Here is a 16,738-nt window from a genome sequence, read left to right as displayed (position 1 = left end):
TTTCTGCTTTTCCTTCCACAGCAAAGGCAAAAGCATCACCTTGTGGTAATGCGTTTGCCAATGGAACCACAGACCTGAACCAACGTTTGCAGAGTCTGTTCCCCCAACCCCCAATTCACCCCATTTCCTTTCAGTTGCTGCAAGTGAACAACTGAAGCTCAGAATTTAGAAAAGAAATTGAAAATAGGGTGAGAAAAGAGAGTGCCGTACTCACAGATGTTGGACAGAGGAAGGAGGTTGCAATCTAGGGTGAAGTTCAATCTTTATTCAGAGAGAGAGGAGCAACAACAGTAACTTCCGAAGCTCGTGTTCCAACTTCCGCGTTCAGACAATAGGGGCGTTCTGATTGGCAGGAGGATCTGTCTCTTTCCGGTCCTCCAGTGCTTCCTATTGGTCCATCAAAAGAAGGGCGCGAGCCGTGTGCGCGGACACCGAGTCGCAGGCGCAGTTTTTTTGGCTGACTCCGAGGAGCATGCGCAGTGCTCGCTGCCACAGTGACGCTGGAGATCCTGGAAGGTGGTATCACTGACAGATTTGAAGTGTCCAAATGCCAATAGGAGAAAAAAAGGCTGGAGCCACTTTCTTTTCCCCTCTGTGGCTCGACTTATTAGCTCTTTTGCATTTGTTTGGCTGCTCAACTTTTGTATATCTTTTCCCCAGAGTTGGGGGTCCTAAACGAGAGGGCATAGGTTTAGGGTAAGTGGGGAAAGATTTGAGTGACCTCGAATTAGAAAGAAAAAGTGTGAAAGTTAATTGGTCTTAAAAAATGCCCTCTCTTACACCCCAACAAAAAAATAAATTGTTCACAGCCTATTGATCACTTAGTGGGAAGAATGTTGTGAAACTTGAAAGGATTCAGAAATGACTTACTTATAAGGATGTTGTTAGGTTTGGAGCTACAGAGAGAGACTGAAAAGGCTGGAGCTGTTTTCCCTGGAGTATTGGAGACTGAGGGGGTAACCTTATAGAGGTTTATAAAATCATGAAGGGCATAGATAATGTAAATAGACAAGGTATTTCTCCGGAGGTGGAGAGGTCCAGGAGTAGAACTAGAAGTCGTTTAGGGTGAGAGGGGAAAACTTAAAAGTGTCCTATGGGGCAACTTGTTTCACACAGAGAGTGGTACGTAAATTGAATGAGCTGCCAGAGGAAGTGGTACAATTACAACATATATAAGGTATCTGGATGGGGACATGAACAGAAAGGTTTACAGGGATATGGGCAAAGTGCCGGCAAATGAGACTAGGTTAATTTAGGATATCTGGTCAGTTGGGACCGAAGGCTTTGTTTCTGTGCTCTACAATTCTATGATTCTTTTTTGACATAGTCTGAGCCTATTTCACAAGACTAGGAATAGGCCATTCACCCATTACAGCCTGTCCTCAGCTGTGGCCTAACTGCACATATTTCAATGCAAGTTTCAAAAGATGTCTGCAGCTTTCTTATAAAATTGAACATGCTTTAATAATGTTTCTGAATATATCATTTTAGCTATTCTTAATTTTAAAAATAAGCCATTTCCCAGGTAGAGTCATCACCATCCGTTCTCTCTCCCTCCTTATCGGTTCCTGAATCCTGGCACCAGGCAGACACCAATGTCATCTGGCCTCCAGCTGGGAACTGCAGAGAACGGAGACAATCCCTGAGCCAATCAGAAGGCTGTCCTGAGGGGAATGACCATCTCCCAGAATAAAGTGTCCGGTTAAGATTCCCCCCACCCACCACCACCGTGTCTGCAGCCTGGCCTCTAGCTGAATCTGAACCGAAGGTCCTCCAGCGTGTGTTTACCCTGGATGATAGCATCCAGAGCCTCCCACCTTCTGTGAGACAAGTGCCACTCTGTCCTCTCCGATGTGTGTTGTGTCACTGCTTAACTGTTTCCAGTGGCTGAGCAGAGGTTGATGGTCAAGTTCAGAACCCACGAGGAGAACCTTGGGTGACCCCACTACACCCTACACTCTCACACTCACGCAGACTCTCTCTCATACACATGGTCTCTCTCAGACACACACAAATCCACCACTGCAGATACCCTCATACTCCATCACACATGCAAAAACACACACACACTACTCTCTCATGCATGCACATACATACAAGTCCATGGGATGAATTTGCGTTTGCAGTATTATATTTGCAGATAGATTCAGTGTGTGCTTTTTGTGGAAAAATCGGCAGGCAGTTAATGGAGGCAATCAATCCATGTAATATTTTATCAACTCATACTTAGGCAATAGAACCAGTCTGATTTAAGATTGGTATACAGACAGACCGAACCTCTCACCTTTCATGCATTGTCTGAACTGAGATGTCACCTATTTTTATAAAACCTTAAGTCATCTTGAGAACATGAATTAAAAGTAGTTCTGGGATTTACATATTAATGAACATAAACCTGCAAACCATTCTAAAAGATGGAAGACTTAACAGCAATCTAGGTTTGTTCAATATATCCTATCAGTTGCATGACACTGTGATCTTTTGCTATAAAATCTGTGTCTTCTGATCCTGTTCCACAGCTACCTGATGAAGGAGCAGCGCTCTGAAAGCTAGTGCTTCCAAATAAACCTGTTGGACTCTAACCTGGTGTTGTGAGATTTTAACTTTGTGCACACCAGTCCAAACACTGACACCTCCACAACGTTTCTGGTGAACACAGCCCACACTTCCGCCAGGAAACTTTACAATGCTGATAAAACAACGCAGTGCCTGCATTCCTAAAAAATTTACAATTTCTAATGATACTAGCTACTCATTCACTGCTCCATCTGATACATGACATTGGAAATTTAGCGCAGGTGGTTGAAAGAAATGATCAGCTTTTAAACAAAAACCTCTTGGAGCTGAAAGCTTTCAATGAGAGTCTGAGCCCAGCAGTAAGTTCAGGTAACTTTTATTGCGACCCAACTTTGTTACAGCTTCAGATCCGCCCAGCAAAAAGGTGTAGAAAAAGTATCTTTTTTTTTAAAAAAACAGCTCAAGGTCAAAGCACACACACTTCTCCCCACGCCCCCCTCACCCCTCACCCCCACGTTCTTTACTATTTGTCAGCACCGTGTTGTCCTTTTGTAATTGGATCCTTGGTATAGCCATAAACTAGAAGAAGCATTGCCTCATGCACCAATTTGAACACATACCTTGTCTCCAAGTAGGTTTCTCCCCCCTCATCGGCTGGAGTTGGGGTGGGGGGGGGTGGGAAAGAAGGAGTGCAGAATAGTCAACCAGACTACTGTGGGTCTGGAGTCACGTGTAGGCCAGCCCGGGTAATTAGATTAGATTAGATTACTTACAGTGTGGAAAAAGGCTCTTCGGCCCAACAAGTCCACACCGCCCCGCAGAAGCGCAACTCACCCATACCCCTACATCTACCCCTTACCTAACACTACGGGCAATTTAGCATGGCCAATTCACCTGACCTGCACATCTTTGGACTGTGGGAGGAAACCCACGCAGATACAGAGAGAATGTGCAAACTCCACACGGAGTCGCCTGAGGCGGGAATTGAACCCAGGTCTCTGGCGCTGTGAGGCAGCAGTGCTAACCACTGTGCCACCGTGTAAAGGATGCACTGTGACGAGTGAGTGAATCTGTTCCCACAACAGCAGTTTCCTTCCCTAAAAAGGTTGCGAGTGAATCAGATGGGGATTCCCCCTCCCCTCCCTGACAATTGTTTCGTTGTCAGATTCTGAACTCCAGATTTTTAACCGAATTCCAATTCCACCATCTGCCTTGGCAGCTCCCGGAACTGGGTTGATAGTCCAGTCGATAAAGGCACTCAGCCGTCGCTGCTTTAAACCCCCTGCGATGGTATATGAACTCTCTGGTGTCCCCGCAGGTGGGAGGAGCGGTTAAAACTCTTCCCGCACTGATAGCAGGTGAACGGCCTCTCCCCTGTGTGGACCCCCACTGGTTTCTCAGCAGGTCAGAGGCCTGGGTAAAGCCCTTCTTGCACTCTGGGCAGCTGAAGGGCCTCTCCCCCGTGTGGACCCGCTGGTGCTTCAGCCTGTCGGAGGAACTGTTGAAGGCCTTCCTGCACTCTGTGCAGGGGAATGGCCTCTCCCCCGTGTGGACCCGCTGGTGGGTCAGCAGGGCGAAGGAATTGCTGAAGCCCTTCCCGCACTCGGTGCAGAGGAACAGCCTCTCCCCAGTGTCCCCTGCCAGTGGGCCAACAGGGTGGAGGCCTGGGTAAAGCCCTTCCCGCACGCAGAGCACCTGAATGGCCGCTCCCCCGTGTGGACCCGCCGGTGCCTCAACAAGTCGGAGTAATTCCTGAATGCCTTCCCACACTCGGGGCAGCTGAAGGGCCTCTCCCTGGTGTGGACCCGCTGGTGCCTCAACAGGTCGGAGGAATTGCTGAAGGCCTTCCCACACTCTGTGCAGGGGAACGGCCTCTCCCCGGTGTGACTGCGACGATGAATCTCCAGAGCAGATGGGAAACGGAAGTCTTTCCCACAGTCACCACACTTCCACGGTTTCTCCATGGGGCAGGATTCCTCAGGATTCTCAATGGCCGAAGCTTCAGCCGCACACAACATGTGTAGAGCTCCTCCCCTCCGTGAATTCCTCTTCCCAGGCCTTATAACTGTTTCAGGCTCCACACTCAGTGCACTCCAACAGTAGGGTCTCTCATCCAGTCCCACTGATGCTCAAAAAGGACTGAAACAGGAACCAAAACGCTTTGCTCCTTCTCACAGAATCATACTTGAAAATTGTTGCAGTCCCGATGGATTGAGTGACTGACAGACATTGATGTCAAAGTGAGGACTGCAGACGCTGCAGAGTCAGTATCGAAAAGTGTGATGCTGGAAAAGCACAGCAAGTCAGGCAGCACCTGAGGAGCAGGAGAGTCAACATTTTGGGCATAAGTCCTTCATCTGTTGATTTTGAAACTTCCGTCTTCAGATTTTCAAATACTCTGAAAAAAGAGATTACAAAATTCATTACTGTCAGTCCAGAATAAAAATTCAGAACAAGCAATTTGTTTGTGTTGGTATTCCACAAAATTGAAAGCACTATCCCACACTCACTCTCTCTCTCCCGCCCTCCGCTCTAACTCATTCTCCTGAAGGTGTTGATTATAGGGGCAGGAAAGCAAAAACGTCAAGACTGAGTTTTGGATAACTCCACCTGAAATTTAATATCTTTCACAACACTGGGATATTGCTGAGACTGAGCAGGTCTGATTTTGGGAAGCCAAAAAATGTCAATTCAGGGTGAACCTGCAATGCAGGTTCATGAAGAACCACCAGACAAAATGGTTAACATTCCCAGGAGGTGGGGGGGGGGGGGGGGGGGGGGAAGCAAAATGAGCCATCAAGGCATTGACACCACCACCAGAGAGAAACTGAACATACAGACATGACAAACATTTGTGGAAATCCAGATGTACAGCACAGAAACAGACACTTCGGTCAAATTCTTCTGTGCCCAACCAGATATCCAAAATTAATCTCGTCCCATTTTCCAGCGTTTTGCCCATATCCCTTTGAACCCTTCCTTTTCATACACTCATGCTGATGACTTTTAAATGGTCATTGTACCAGCCTTCACCACTTCCTTTGGCAGCTCATTCCATACATGCAATATCCTCTGTGTGAAAATGTTGCCCCTTAGGTCTCTTTGCAGTCTCCCTCCCCCTGCCCTCACCTTAAATTTATTACCCTCGAGTTCTGGACTCCCCATCCCAAGGAAAAGCCCTCGTCTATTTACCCAATCCATGCCCCTCATGATTTTAAGAGAGTCTATCAGGTTACCCCTCACACTCTGACGCAACACCCTATCCTTCCAACCCTCCTTACCCAGGTAATTAAGACACCTATCTGAGTTTGCAGCGTCTGCTCCCTCCCCGGGTTCACTCCAGTTGCTACAAGTGAACAAGTTTTCCCCCACCCCGCACTCCACCCACCGCTTCCCCCCTCATCCCCCTTCCTGAACAGTTAACAAAAATCCCTTCTCTTCAGAGAACCCTCACTGTTCTAACAAGTCCACACCAACCTCCGAATGGCAACTTCACCACACCCATTCTCCTACTCCAATTGCTCTACATTTACCCCTTGATTAATACATCTAACCTGCACATCCCTGGGAACTGTGGGTAATTTAGCACCGCCAATCCACCCTAACCTGCACATCCCTGAGCACTATGGGTAATTTGACCTGGCCAATCAAACCTTACCTGGACAAAAAGTTAAAAATCACAACACCAAGTTATCGTCCAATGGGTTTATCTGGAAGCACTAGCATTTGGAGCGCTGCTCCTTCATCAGGTGGTTGTGAAGTGTAGGATCACAAGACACAGAATTTCTGGAAAAGCATTACAGTGTCCTGGCATTAAAATGATATATTGAACAAACCTGAATCGTTAAGTCTTTCATCTTTTACAATGGATTGCAGATATCATTAGTATGTAAATCCCAAAACTTCCTGTAAGGCACCTTCTCAGGATAACTAAGGCTTTATAACAAAAGGAGACACCTCAGTTCAAACAATGCATTAAAGGTGTGAGGTCAGAATATGTCTGTATCCCAGTCTAGAGTCAGACTGGTTCTATTTCCAAAGTGAAATTTACAAAATATTACATGTATTAACTGCCTGCAGATTGTGCATTTTTTGAGGAAAATAGAATGCATATGTAAATATCATTTGGCAAAAACAAATTCACCCCCATGGACTTGTGCATGTGTGTGCATGAGAGAGAGAAAAAGTCTGTTTCCATGCTGTATACCTCTATGTCAATTTGACAACAGATACTTTTTTTTCTGTTGGTATACATATTGTTGTAAATCATAGTGGGTACTAATAGCTCGATGTAACAGTGTGGGAATTCCTCAAATAAGGCACTGTAGAAATCCTGGGAGAATAGTATTTCTGGTTTACTTCCTATTGAACAATATTAAGCACAAGCACCTAGTTATTTCTAATTTTGGTTCACATTTCTTGTTTTATTCCCTGCTATGACTACACTCGGTTTCTGGATGGTTAACAGGCTGGGAGATTGTGGGTCTGGATTGACTTATTGTTCCGGAAGGTGCAAAAAAAAAGGAGGGGGGGTCAAAGCATCACAGCAGGAATCCAGAAGGGGTGAGAAATCAGGACCCGAAATCGGAGCTGACACCAGATTCCCCTGTGATCAGTGCTTTGATTACCTGTGCTAACCCTCTACCTTGATCTTACTTTCCATTTGATCACCTCCTCAATATTGAGGATCCAATCCTTGTCATCCTGGAGCCATATCTCTGTAAGGAGTCCCATATTTTAATTATTCACTTCAATGTGTGCAGTCAATTCATTCACTTTTGCTCCAATGCAGCACACATTCAGACATACCATTTTTAGTTTCAATTTTTATGATCGTTAGAATCCAGTTTTGATTGCTGGTACATTTACTCTCCATGTCTTTGTCGTTCTTGGATGTTCATTTTTCACATCACTGTATTGCTCACTGGCCTTGATTCGGATTGTCCATGCTAAATTGCCCACAGTGTCCAGAGATGTGCAGGTTAGGTGGGTTAGCCATGGGAAATGCAGGGTTAGAGTTTCATAGTAATAGAAGCAGGAGTAGGTCATTTGGCCCATCGAGTCTGCTTTGCCATTCATTTAGATAATGAATGATCTCTCCATTGTCTCAGCTTCTCCTCCCTGCATTGTCCCAACTACCCTTAATACCTTTACCAGGCAAAAACCCATCTGTGTCCTGAATATACTTAATTAAGCTGCCTCTACTGCTTCCCAGGGCAGAGAATTACATAGATTCACTATTCTCTGGGAAAAGCAGTTCTTCCTCATCACTATCCTAAATCTACTCCAACTAATCTTGAGGAGTGGTCTCACCCACCAGCAGAAATGACTGGATAGGGTAGGGTTTCATCCCCACAGTACATGAAATCCCACTTTCCACCAAAATCTCAGATGTACTCACTCACTCAGGTGCTGTCTCATAAATGAAAGATTTCATTGTAACATCTTCTGCTCCCAGTAAGAACAAAACATCTTTGAAGGCTGCTCTGAAAGTCCAGTCTTCACAATGACACTTCTGGTTTCACCAAAGATCCAGAGAGTCATACAGCACAGAAACAGACCCTTCAGTCCAACTCGTATGTGCCGCCCAGATATCCTAACTTAATCTAGTCCCATTTACCAGCATTTGGCCCATATCCCTCTAAACCCTTCCTATTTTTGTACCCATCCAGATGCCTTTTAAATGCTGTAATTGTATTAGGCTCCACCCCTTCCTATGACAGCTCATTCAATACATGCACTACCTTCTGCATGAAACAAGTTGCCCTTCATGTCCCTTTTAAATCATTCCCCTCTCACCTCAAACATATGCTCTCTACTTTTGCATTCACCCTATCCATGCCCCTTATAAGTATTTATAAGGTCATCCCGGAGCGTCCGATGCTCCAGGAAAATATCCCTGACCGATTCAGCCTCTCTCTGTAGATCAAACCCTCCAACTCTGGCAACAGCCTTTCAAGTCTTTTCTGACCCCTTTCAAAGTTTCACACCATCTTTCCTGTAGCAGGAAGACCAGAATTGAATGCAGTATTTTAAAAATGGCCTCACCAATGTCCTGTACAGCCACAACATGACCTCCCAACTCCGATACTCAATGCTCTGACTAATAAAGGAAAGCATACAAAATGCCTTCTTCACTATTCTGGCTACCTGAGACTGCACTTTCAAGGAACAATGAACCTGCACTCCAAGGTCTCTTTGTTCTGAAACACTCCCTTAACTGTCCTGCCTGGATTGCCTTACCAAAATGCAAACATCACATTTCCCTAAATTAATCTCCATGTGCCACTCCCTGGCCCATTGCCCCATCCAATCAATTCTAATTTATAGCGAACTCTCTGTACTTCTTATTCCCTGGAAGCTCAAAATCTCCATCCCACACACTCCCTCCATTCTCACTTTGTTGAACCTAATCCCTGCAGTACCTCATCCTGAAGGGTCTGGGTTCATGCTGATTAACAGGGCCACACTCAGGGGAATCTAATTGAAACAAACAGAATACTCAATGGCCTGGACAGAGTTGATGTTGGGAAGATGTTTCCATTGGAAGGAGAGACTAGCAGCCGAGGGCAGAGCCTTAGAGTAAAGGGAAGACCTTTCAGAACGGAGATTAGGAGAAATTTCTTTAGCCAGAGAGTGGTGAACTGATGGAATTCATTGCCACAGAAGGCTGTGGAGGCCAGGTAACTGAGGATATTTAACACTGAGACAGAAACAGTTCTTGAGTATCAAGGGGATCGAGGGTTACAGGGAGAACACAGGAGAATGGGGCTGAGGCACTTCTCAGCCGTGATTGAATGGTATGGGCAGACCCAGTGGGCTGAATGGCTTAATTTCTGCTCTTATGAATAGGAAAGGCTCAGAGATATATAGGCCAAACAAGGTAGGACTAGTTTAGTTTAGTTTAGGAATATAGTCAGCATGAAATCAAGTATCTGTTTCTGTGCTGTACGATTCTATAACCGTTCTTAAAACCATTTTTTCTGTTCCCTCATAACCATCCACTTCATTGTTGTTCAAAAATCAGATGAATTCAGCCTTGAATATATTCAATGACCCCCTAACCACAGGAAGGCCCCCCCCCACTTCTGAACTCAATTCCTTTTGCTAATACACCACTTGCTCTGCTGACTGCTTCGTACACCTGTCTGACAACGGGTATTGACTGGTGTAGAAAGACACTGAAACCTCTTTGTATATCCACAAAACATTCCCGATGAACGGCTCGTGTCCAAAACGTCAACTCTTCTGGTGTTCTTTTCCAGGGCCACACTTGTCAACTCTGATCTCCAGCATCTGCACTCCTCACTTTCTCCATATCCCAACATGTCACCATTAAAACAACGCACCTCCTTTCTGCTTTTGTTTTCCCACAGCAAAGGCTATATTATCACATTGCAGTCATGCGTTTGCCAATTGAGACACAGATCTGGACCAACATTTCTAGACAAGCGAGTACTGCAGATGCCGGAGATTAAAGTCGAGAGTGTGGTGCTGGAAAAGCACGCAGGTCAGGCAGCATCCGAGGAGCAGGAAAATTCCTGATGAAGGACTTTTGCCCGAAACGTCGATTTTCCTGCTCCTCGGATGCTGCCTGATCTGCTCTGCTTTTCCAGCACCACACTGTCGACCAATATTTCTACACTCTGTCCCCACCCTGAATTCACTCCCTTTCCTTTCAGTTGTTGCAAGTCAACAATTGAACGCCAGAATGAAAAAAAAGTGGAACAGATGGCGAGAAAAGAGAGTGCCGTACTCACAGTTGTTGGACAGAGGAAGAAAGTTGCAGTTTGGGATAAAGCTCAATCTTCATTTAGAGAAACAGGAACAGCAGCAGGGGCTGCTTCAGAAGCTCATTGTTCAACTTCCGCATTCAGACAATACTGGTGCTCTGATTGGCAGGAGGACAAGATTCCTTCCGGTCCTCCCGAGTTCCCTATTGGTCCAACAAAAGTCGGTCATGAGTCGTTTGTGCGTACAACCAGGAGCATGCACAGTCTTTTGCTGACACCAGCGTACATGCGCTGTTCTTGCTGACACCGAGGGGCATGCGCATTATGCACTTCAGAAATGCTTACGTTCCTGACAGATTTGAAGTGTCCAAATGCCAATCGGAGGAAAAAAAAAGTTGAACCACAATTTCCTTCCCCCCTCCACCCCCGTGGCTCGACATTGTATTCCTTTTGTATTTTGGCTGGCTGCTCAACTTGTGTGTTTCATTTCCCTCGGTTAGGGGAGCCACAAACTGGAGGGCATAGGTTTCGGTTGAGTGGGGAAAGATGAGGCACCAAAGGATTAGAAAAAACGTGTGACTTTGAATTTGCCTCAAGAAATGCCAGAACGAGAGGACATTAGTTTAGGGTGAGTGGGGAAAGGTTTAAAACGGATCTAAGGGGTAACTTGTTTCACGCAGAGGATGGTAAATGTATTGAATGAGCTGCCGGAGTGGAGGCTAGTACAATTACAACTTTTAAAAGGCATCTGGATGGGTGTACGAATAGGAAGGTTTAAAGGGGTTTGGGCCAAATGTTGGCAAATAGGAATAGAATAATTTAGGATATCTGATCGGCACAGACCAAACTGTTTCATTCCATGCTCCATGACTCTATTTCTACATAGAACCAATTTCACAATATTAGAATAGGCAACTCACCCCTTACAGCCTGTCCTCAACTGTGGCCAAATTGCACATATTTCAACGCAAGTTTCAGAAAGATGCCTGCAGCTTTTTTAAAAATAGAATTGAACATGTTTTAATGTTGTTTCTGAGTAGCTATTCTCAATGTTAAAGATCAGCCATTTCTCGTGCACCCCCATCTCCCAGGTAGAGTCATCACCATCTGTCTCTCTCTTCTTACAAGGGCTTGATACAGCGATCAAAGAGGGATGGAGGCACGAGAAATAACAGGTGGTGGGGAAAGAGAATGGTTGAGGGCGGAGGGAGCTGAGGGTGGGTGTCAAGAGAGAGAAAATCGACAGAAAGAGAATGGATAGAGGGCAGTGACACTACAAATCCCACCTTCTCCAGTACCACAGTAATCATTTCTCAAGATACAAATGGCTAAAGCAGTAGAATCACATAATCCCTGCAGGTCATTCAGCCCATTTACCTCACACTGACCTTCCAAATAGCATCCCACCAGACCAACCCACTTACCATACAGCCCTGCAGTTCCCCATGGCGTACGCACCTGAAAATGCATATCCTTGGACACTTCAGCACAGCTGATCCACCCTAAACTGCAGATCTTTGGACTGTGGGAGGAACCCACGCAGACACAAGGGGGACAATGTGCCAAACTCTCCTGAGGCTGGAATCAAACCCAGCACTGTGAGGCAGCAGTACTGACCACTGAGCCACCAGGCCACCCAGAGCTTTGATGTTCTGCTTTATCTTTTTAGCTTCTGACTTCTCATGCGCCCTCAGCAGAGGCTCTGCCCTCCTGAGATTTGTGGACCACACCCACTGCAGCCTCCCTTTCCCACTTCTCCTGTCCTGAGCACGTCGGTTCCTGAACCTGGTGCCAGACAGACACCGATGCCATCTGGCCTCCTGCTGCTAACTTCAGAGAAAGACGACAATCACCTGTCAATATTCTGCCCTTCCCCCCAGCGTCCCCCCACCACTCAGCCAGTTAGCTCCTCCCTCTGCCTCCCAATCTCAGATCCCCTTTACCTGTGTGATTCACACTCACACCCTTCTGACCCTGTCAGTGACCTCATCAGAAGGATCTGTCCAGAGGGGAATGACCATCTCCTGGAATAAAGTGTCCGGTTAACTTTCCCCGTGACGTGTCTGCAGCCTGGCTTCCAACTCCATCTCTCTGAGCCAAAGGTCTTCCACATTGTGTTTACGCTGAATCACAGCATCCAGGACCTCCCACCTTCTGCAAAGTGAAAGACAAGTCTCACCCTGCCCTCTCCAATGTGTGTGTGTAGATTAGATTCGATTCTCTACAGTATGGAAACAGGCCCTTTGGCCCAAAATGTTCACATTGACCCTCCAAAGAGTAACCCACACAGACCTATTCACCTACCTTAAATTTACCCCTGACTAATGCACTATGTGGAATTTAGCATGACCTGCACATCTTTTGGATTGTGGGAGGAAACTGGAGCACCGGGAGGAAACCCATGTGGAGAATGTGCCAACTCCACATAGACAGTTGCCTGAAGTGGGAATCGAACCCGGATCCCTGGTGCGACGAGGCAGCACTGCTAACCACTGAGCCACCACGTCACCCAGTAACTGCTGAATTGTTTCTACTGACCAAGCAGAGGCCGATAGCCAAGTTTGGAACCCATGAGGACGGTCTCAACCAGGACCTTGGGTGACCACACTACACTTAACACAGTCTCTCACTCCCACACATACACACCCAGTCACACAGACCCTCTCTCACACACACCTCCCACACTCAAATCCATGCACACACCCTCTCACAGGCTTATACTCCACTGCATCGACACACTTTATCAAACATGCACATGCAAACACTCTCTCTCTCTCATGCACACGCGTGCGCACACACACACACACACACACACACACAAACACACAAACCTATGCAGTGAATTTGCATTTGCAGATACATTGTGCTTTTTGAGCAAAATACAATCTGCAGGCAGTCAATCTATGTAATATTTTAGAAATTCCTACTTTGGAAATAGAACATGTGTGACTCAGGACTGGGATACAGACGGACTTGAACCTCACACCTTTCTTGTTTTGTTTGAGCTCAGATGTCACCTATTTTTACAAAATCTTAAGTCATCGGGAGAATGTGACTTAAAAGTAGTTCTGGGATATCCATGTTAATGAACCAAAACCTGCAACCCATTCTCAAGGAGGAAAGACTGAATTGCAACTGGACTTGTTCAGGAAATCTGATCAACTGCATGACACTGTAATGTTTTGCGATAAATTCTATGTCTTATGATCCTGCTCAACACCTACCCGATGAAGGAGCAGCGCTCCCAAATCTAGCGCTTCCAAATAAATCTGTTGGGACTCTAACCTGGAGTGGTGTCGATTTTAACTTTCTCCACCTCAGTCCAACACCAGCAACTGCCCATCATTTCGAATGAACACAGCCCCCACCTCCTGGTGCTGCCAGGAAACTTTACAATGCCCATAAAACAACACAGGACCTGCACTCCTGAAATATCTGCAATTTCCAACGATACGAGCTACTCATTCACTACTCCATCTGATACACGACATTGGAAACTTCGTGCAGGAGGCTGAAAGAAATCGACAGGTTTAAAACAAAAACCATTTGAAGCTCAAAGCCATCAATGAGAGTCTGAGCCTGGCGGGAAGTTCAGGTAACCCTTTATTGTGACCCAACTTTGTTACAGCTTCAGATTCCCCCCCAGCAAAAAGGGAATGGGAGGGGCCCAGTGGGAGGGGGAGAGAAAGGGGGCGGGGGGCACAGAGGGGGGGCATGGGTGCAGTGTGGAGTCAACCATAGGCCAGACAGGGTAAAGGATGCAGCTGGGACGACTGAGTGAATCCTTTCCCACAACGGCAGTTTCCTTCCCGAAAAATGGCGTGAGTGAATCAGATGGGGTTTTCTCACCCCAACACCACCCCCACAACCCCGCCCCCAAAATCGGCTTCATCGTTAGACTTGGAACTCCAGATTACTGACTGAATTCCAACTTCACCATCTGCCACGGCAGGATTCGAACCCGGGAGGCCCCAGGACTGGGTTAATACTCCAGTCAATAACGGCACTCAGCCGTCACTCCTTCAATGCCTCTGCTATGGTACGTGAACTTGCTGGTGCCTCCGCAGGTGGGAGGAGCAGGTGAACACCTTACTGCACCCGGGGCAACTGAAGGGCCTCTCCCCTTTGTGGACCTGCTGGTGTTTCTGAAGTGTGATGGCCTGGGTAAAGCACTTCCCGCACTCGGGACAACTAAAGGGCCTCTCCCCTGTGTGGATCCGCTGGTGGGTCTGGAGGTTGGAGGCCCGGGCAAAACCCTTCCCACACTCGGGGCACCTGAAGGGCCTCTCCCCGGTGTGGGACCGCAGGTGTCTCAGCCGGGCAGAGGCCTGGGTAAAGCACTTCCCACATTCACAGCAGCTGAAGGGCCTCTCCCCCGTGTGGACCCGCTGGTGGGTCTGCAGGGTGGAGGAATCGCTGAAGCCTTTACCGCACTCTGGGCAGCTGAAGGGCCGCTCCCCTGTGTGGAGCCGCTGGTGGATCAGCAGGGCAGAGGCCTGGGTAAAGGCCTTCCTGCATTCGGAGCAGCTGAAGGGCCTCTCCCCTGTGTGGACTCGCCGATGGGTCAGCAGGTGAGAGGAATCACTGAAGGCCTTCCCGCACTCGGGGCAGGAGAGTGGCCTCTCCCCCTTGTGGATTCGCTGGTGCCTCAGCAGGGCGAAGGAATTGCTGAAGACCTTCCCACACTCGGGGCAGCTGAAAGGCCTCTCCCCCGTGTGGACCCGCCGGTGGGTCAGCAGGGCGGATGCCTGGGTAAAGCCCTTCCTGCACTCGGGGCAGCTGAAGGGCCTCTCACCGGTGTGACTGCGCCGATGAGTCTCCAGAGCAGACGGGGCACAGAAGCCTTTCCCACAGTCGCCACACTTCCACGGTTTCTTCACGGGACGGGATTCCTCAAGTTTCTCCATGGCCAAAGCTTCAGCCGTGGGTACAGCCCCACCCTGCCGTGAATTCCTCTTTCCAGGCCGTATAACTGCTACAGGCTCCATACTCACTGCGCTGCAACGTAGGGTCTCTCATCCAGTCCCACTGATTCTGAAAATGTACTTGAGCAGGAAGCAAACGCTTTGCTCCTTCTCACAGAATCACAGTCAAAAATCGTTGCAGTCCCAATGTCCCAGTGTCACTGTCAGACATTGATGTGAAAGTGAGGACTGCAGATGCTGGAGTGTCAAGACTTCAAAAGTGTGATGCTGGAAAAGCACTGTAGGTCAGGGAGCATCCGAGGAGCAGAAGAGTCAATGCTTCGGGCATAAGGTCTTCATCTGTCGATTTTGAAATTTCCGTCTTCAGATCTTCAAATACTCTGTAAAAAGAGATTACAAAAGTCATTACACTCAGTGCAGGGTAACAACTCTGAACAAGCAATTCTACTTTCTGCAGAATATTCTTTTCTTATTCCACAAAATTGAAAGCACCATCCCACTCTCTCTCCTCTCCTCCCCCCCCCCGTTCTCACTCCACTCTAATTCTCCTCAAGGTGCTGATGCAGGATCTTACAGATGCAACCAACAGAGTCATAGAGATGGACAGCATGGAAACAGACCCAAACCCGGGGAAAAGACTTTGTCCATTTCTCCTATACATGCCCCTCATAAATTTGCAAACCTCTATAAGGTTACCCCTCAGGCTCCAACGCTCCAGGGAAAACAGTTCCAGTCTGTTCAGCCTCTCCCTACAGCTCAAATCCTCCAACCCTAGCGAAATCCTTGTAAATCGTTTCTGAACCCTTTCAAGTTTCACAACATCTTTTCTATGGAAGGAGACCAGAACTGCATGCAATATTCCAACAGTGGCCTAACCAATGTTCTGTACAGCCTCAACATGACCTCCCAAGAGTTCAAAATTAACATGAAAGGAGTCTTCGATAAGCATTTGGTACTTAAAGTTTGACAAGGCACTGATGAAATGCATCCAGCAATCTTGAAGGAAGGCATGACAGAAGTTGTGGAAGCCATAATTTATCAGTCTTCCATGGACTTGGAGGAGCTGCCAGAAGACTAGAGAACTGCAAACATTGCAGCCTGGTTTAAGAAAGGTTGTAAAGCTAATCTCAGCAATTATAGAGTCATAGAGATGTTTTGCTGTCGTATCTCTCCCATAAAGGCTGACAGAACAGGCTGTGAGCAGGAGTCTGCTGGGCACCACCTTCATTAATCAAAAGGGAAAGAGCTATTGATTCAGCACCTCAGTAAATCTTGAGGCAGTCTTGGCTCCTATGCACATGTTGGGATCCATGTAAGGAGATGTTTATATTTTGCTTCTGTACTTAGAATTCATAAATTGAAGCCAGTGTACATTTTATAAATATTCAAGATTAAAAGTACAGAGGAGATCAATATTATACAACAATCCAACAACCCCGTCCCAGGACAACATGCGCCTGACCCTCACAAAGATGGCGGCCGGTTGCCCGGGTAACCCGAGAGCTCCTTCGCCGGTGAAGTAAACACTGGGGCCTGTGGGGCTTCTATTGGAGGCCTCAGGCC

The 16,738-nt window shown here is 47.2% G+C and overlaps 1 protein-coding gene and 1 long non-coding RNA gene across 2 annotated transcripts in view; both read right to left on the bottom strand.

Moving 5' to 3' along the window:
* The window catches only part of LOC140461055 (uncharacterized), a 52,029-nt gene that overhangs the window by 24,936 nt on the left and 10,355 nt on the right, over positions 1-16,738 (bottom strand). The window contains exon 3 of the mRNA XM_072555838.1: positions 14,286-15,264. Coding sequence (XP_072411939.1) covers positions 14,286-15,264 — 979 coding nt within the window. The remainder of the gene's footprint in view (positions 1-14,285; positions 15,265-16,738) is intronic.
* On the bottom strand, positions 4,534-12,247 carry LOC140460706 (uncharacterized). The gene is made up of 4 exons (XR_011954299.1): positions 12,194-12,247; positions 11,171-11,242; positions 10,278-10,453; positions 4,534-4,915 (listed from the first exon to the last, which is right to left on the bottom strand). It is a non-coding gene; the product is annotated as an uncharacterized lncRNA (long non-coding RNA).

Source organism: Chiloscyllium punctatum, chromosome 36 (genome assembly GCF_047496795.1).
Source record: "Chiloscyllium punctatum isolate Juve2018m chromosome 36, sChiPun1.3, whole genome shotgun sequence".
NCBI lineage: Eukaryota > Metazoa > Chordata > Chondrichthyes > Orectolobiformes > Hemiscylliidae > Chiloscyllium > Chiloscyllium punctatum.
The sequence above is the reverse complement of the archived record's forward strand: the minus strand, read 5'-3'. Positions and strand labels throughout refer to the sequence as shown.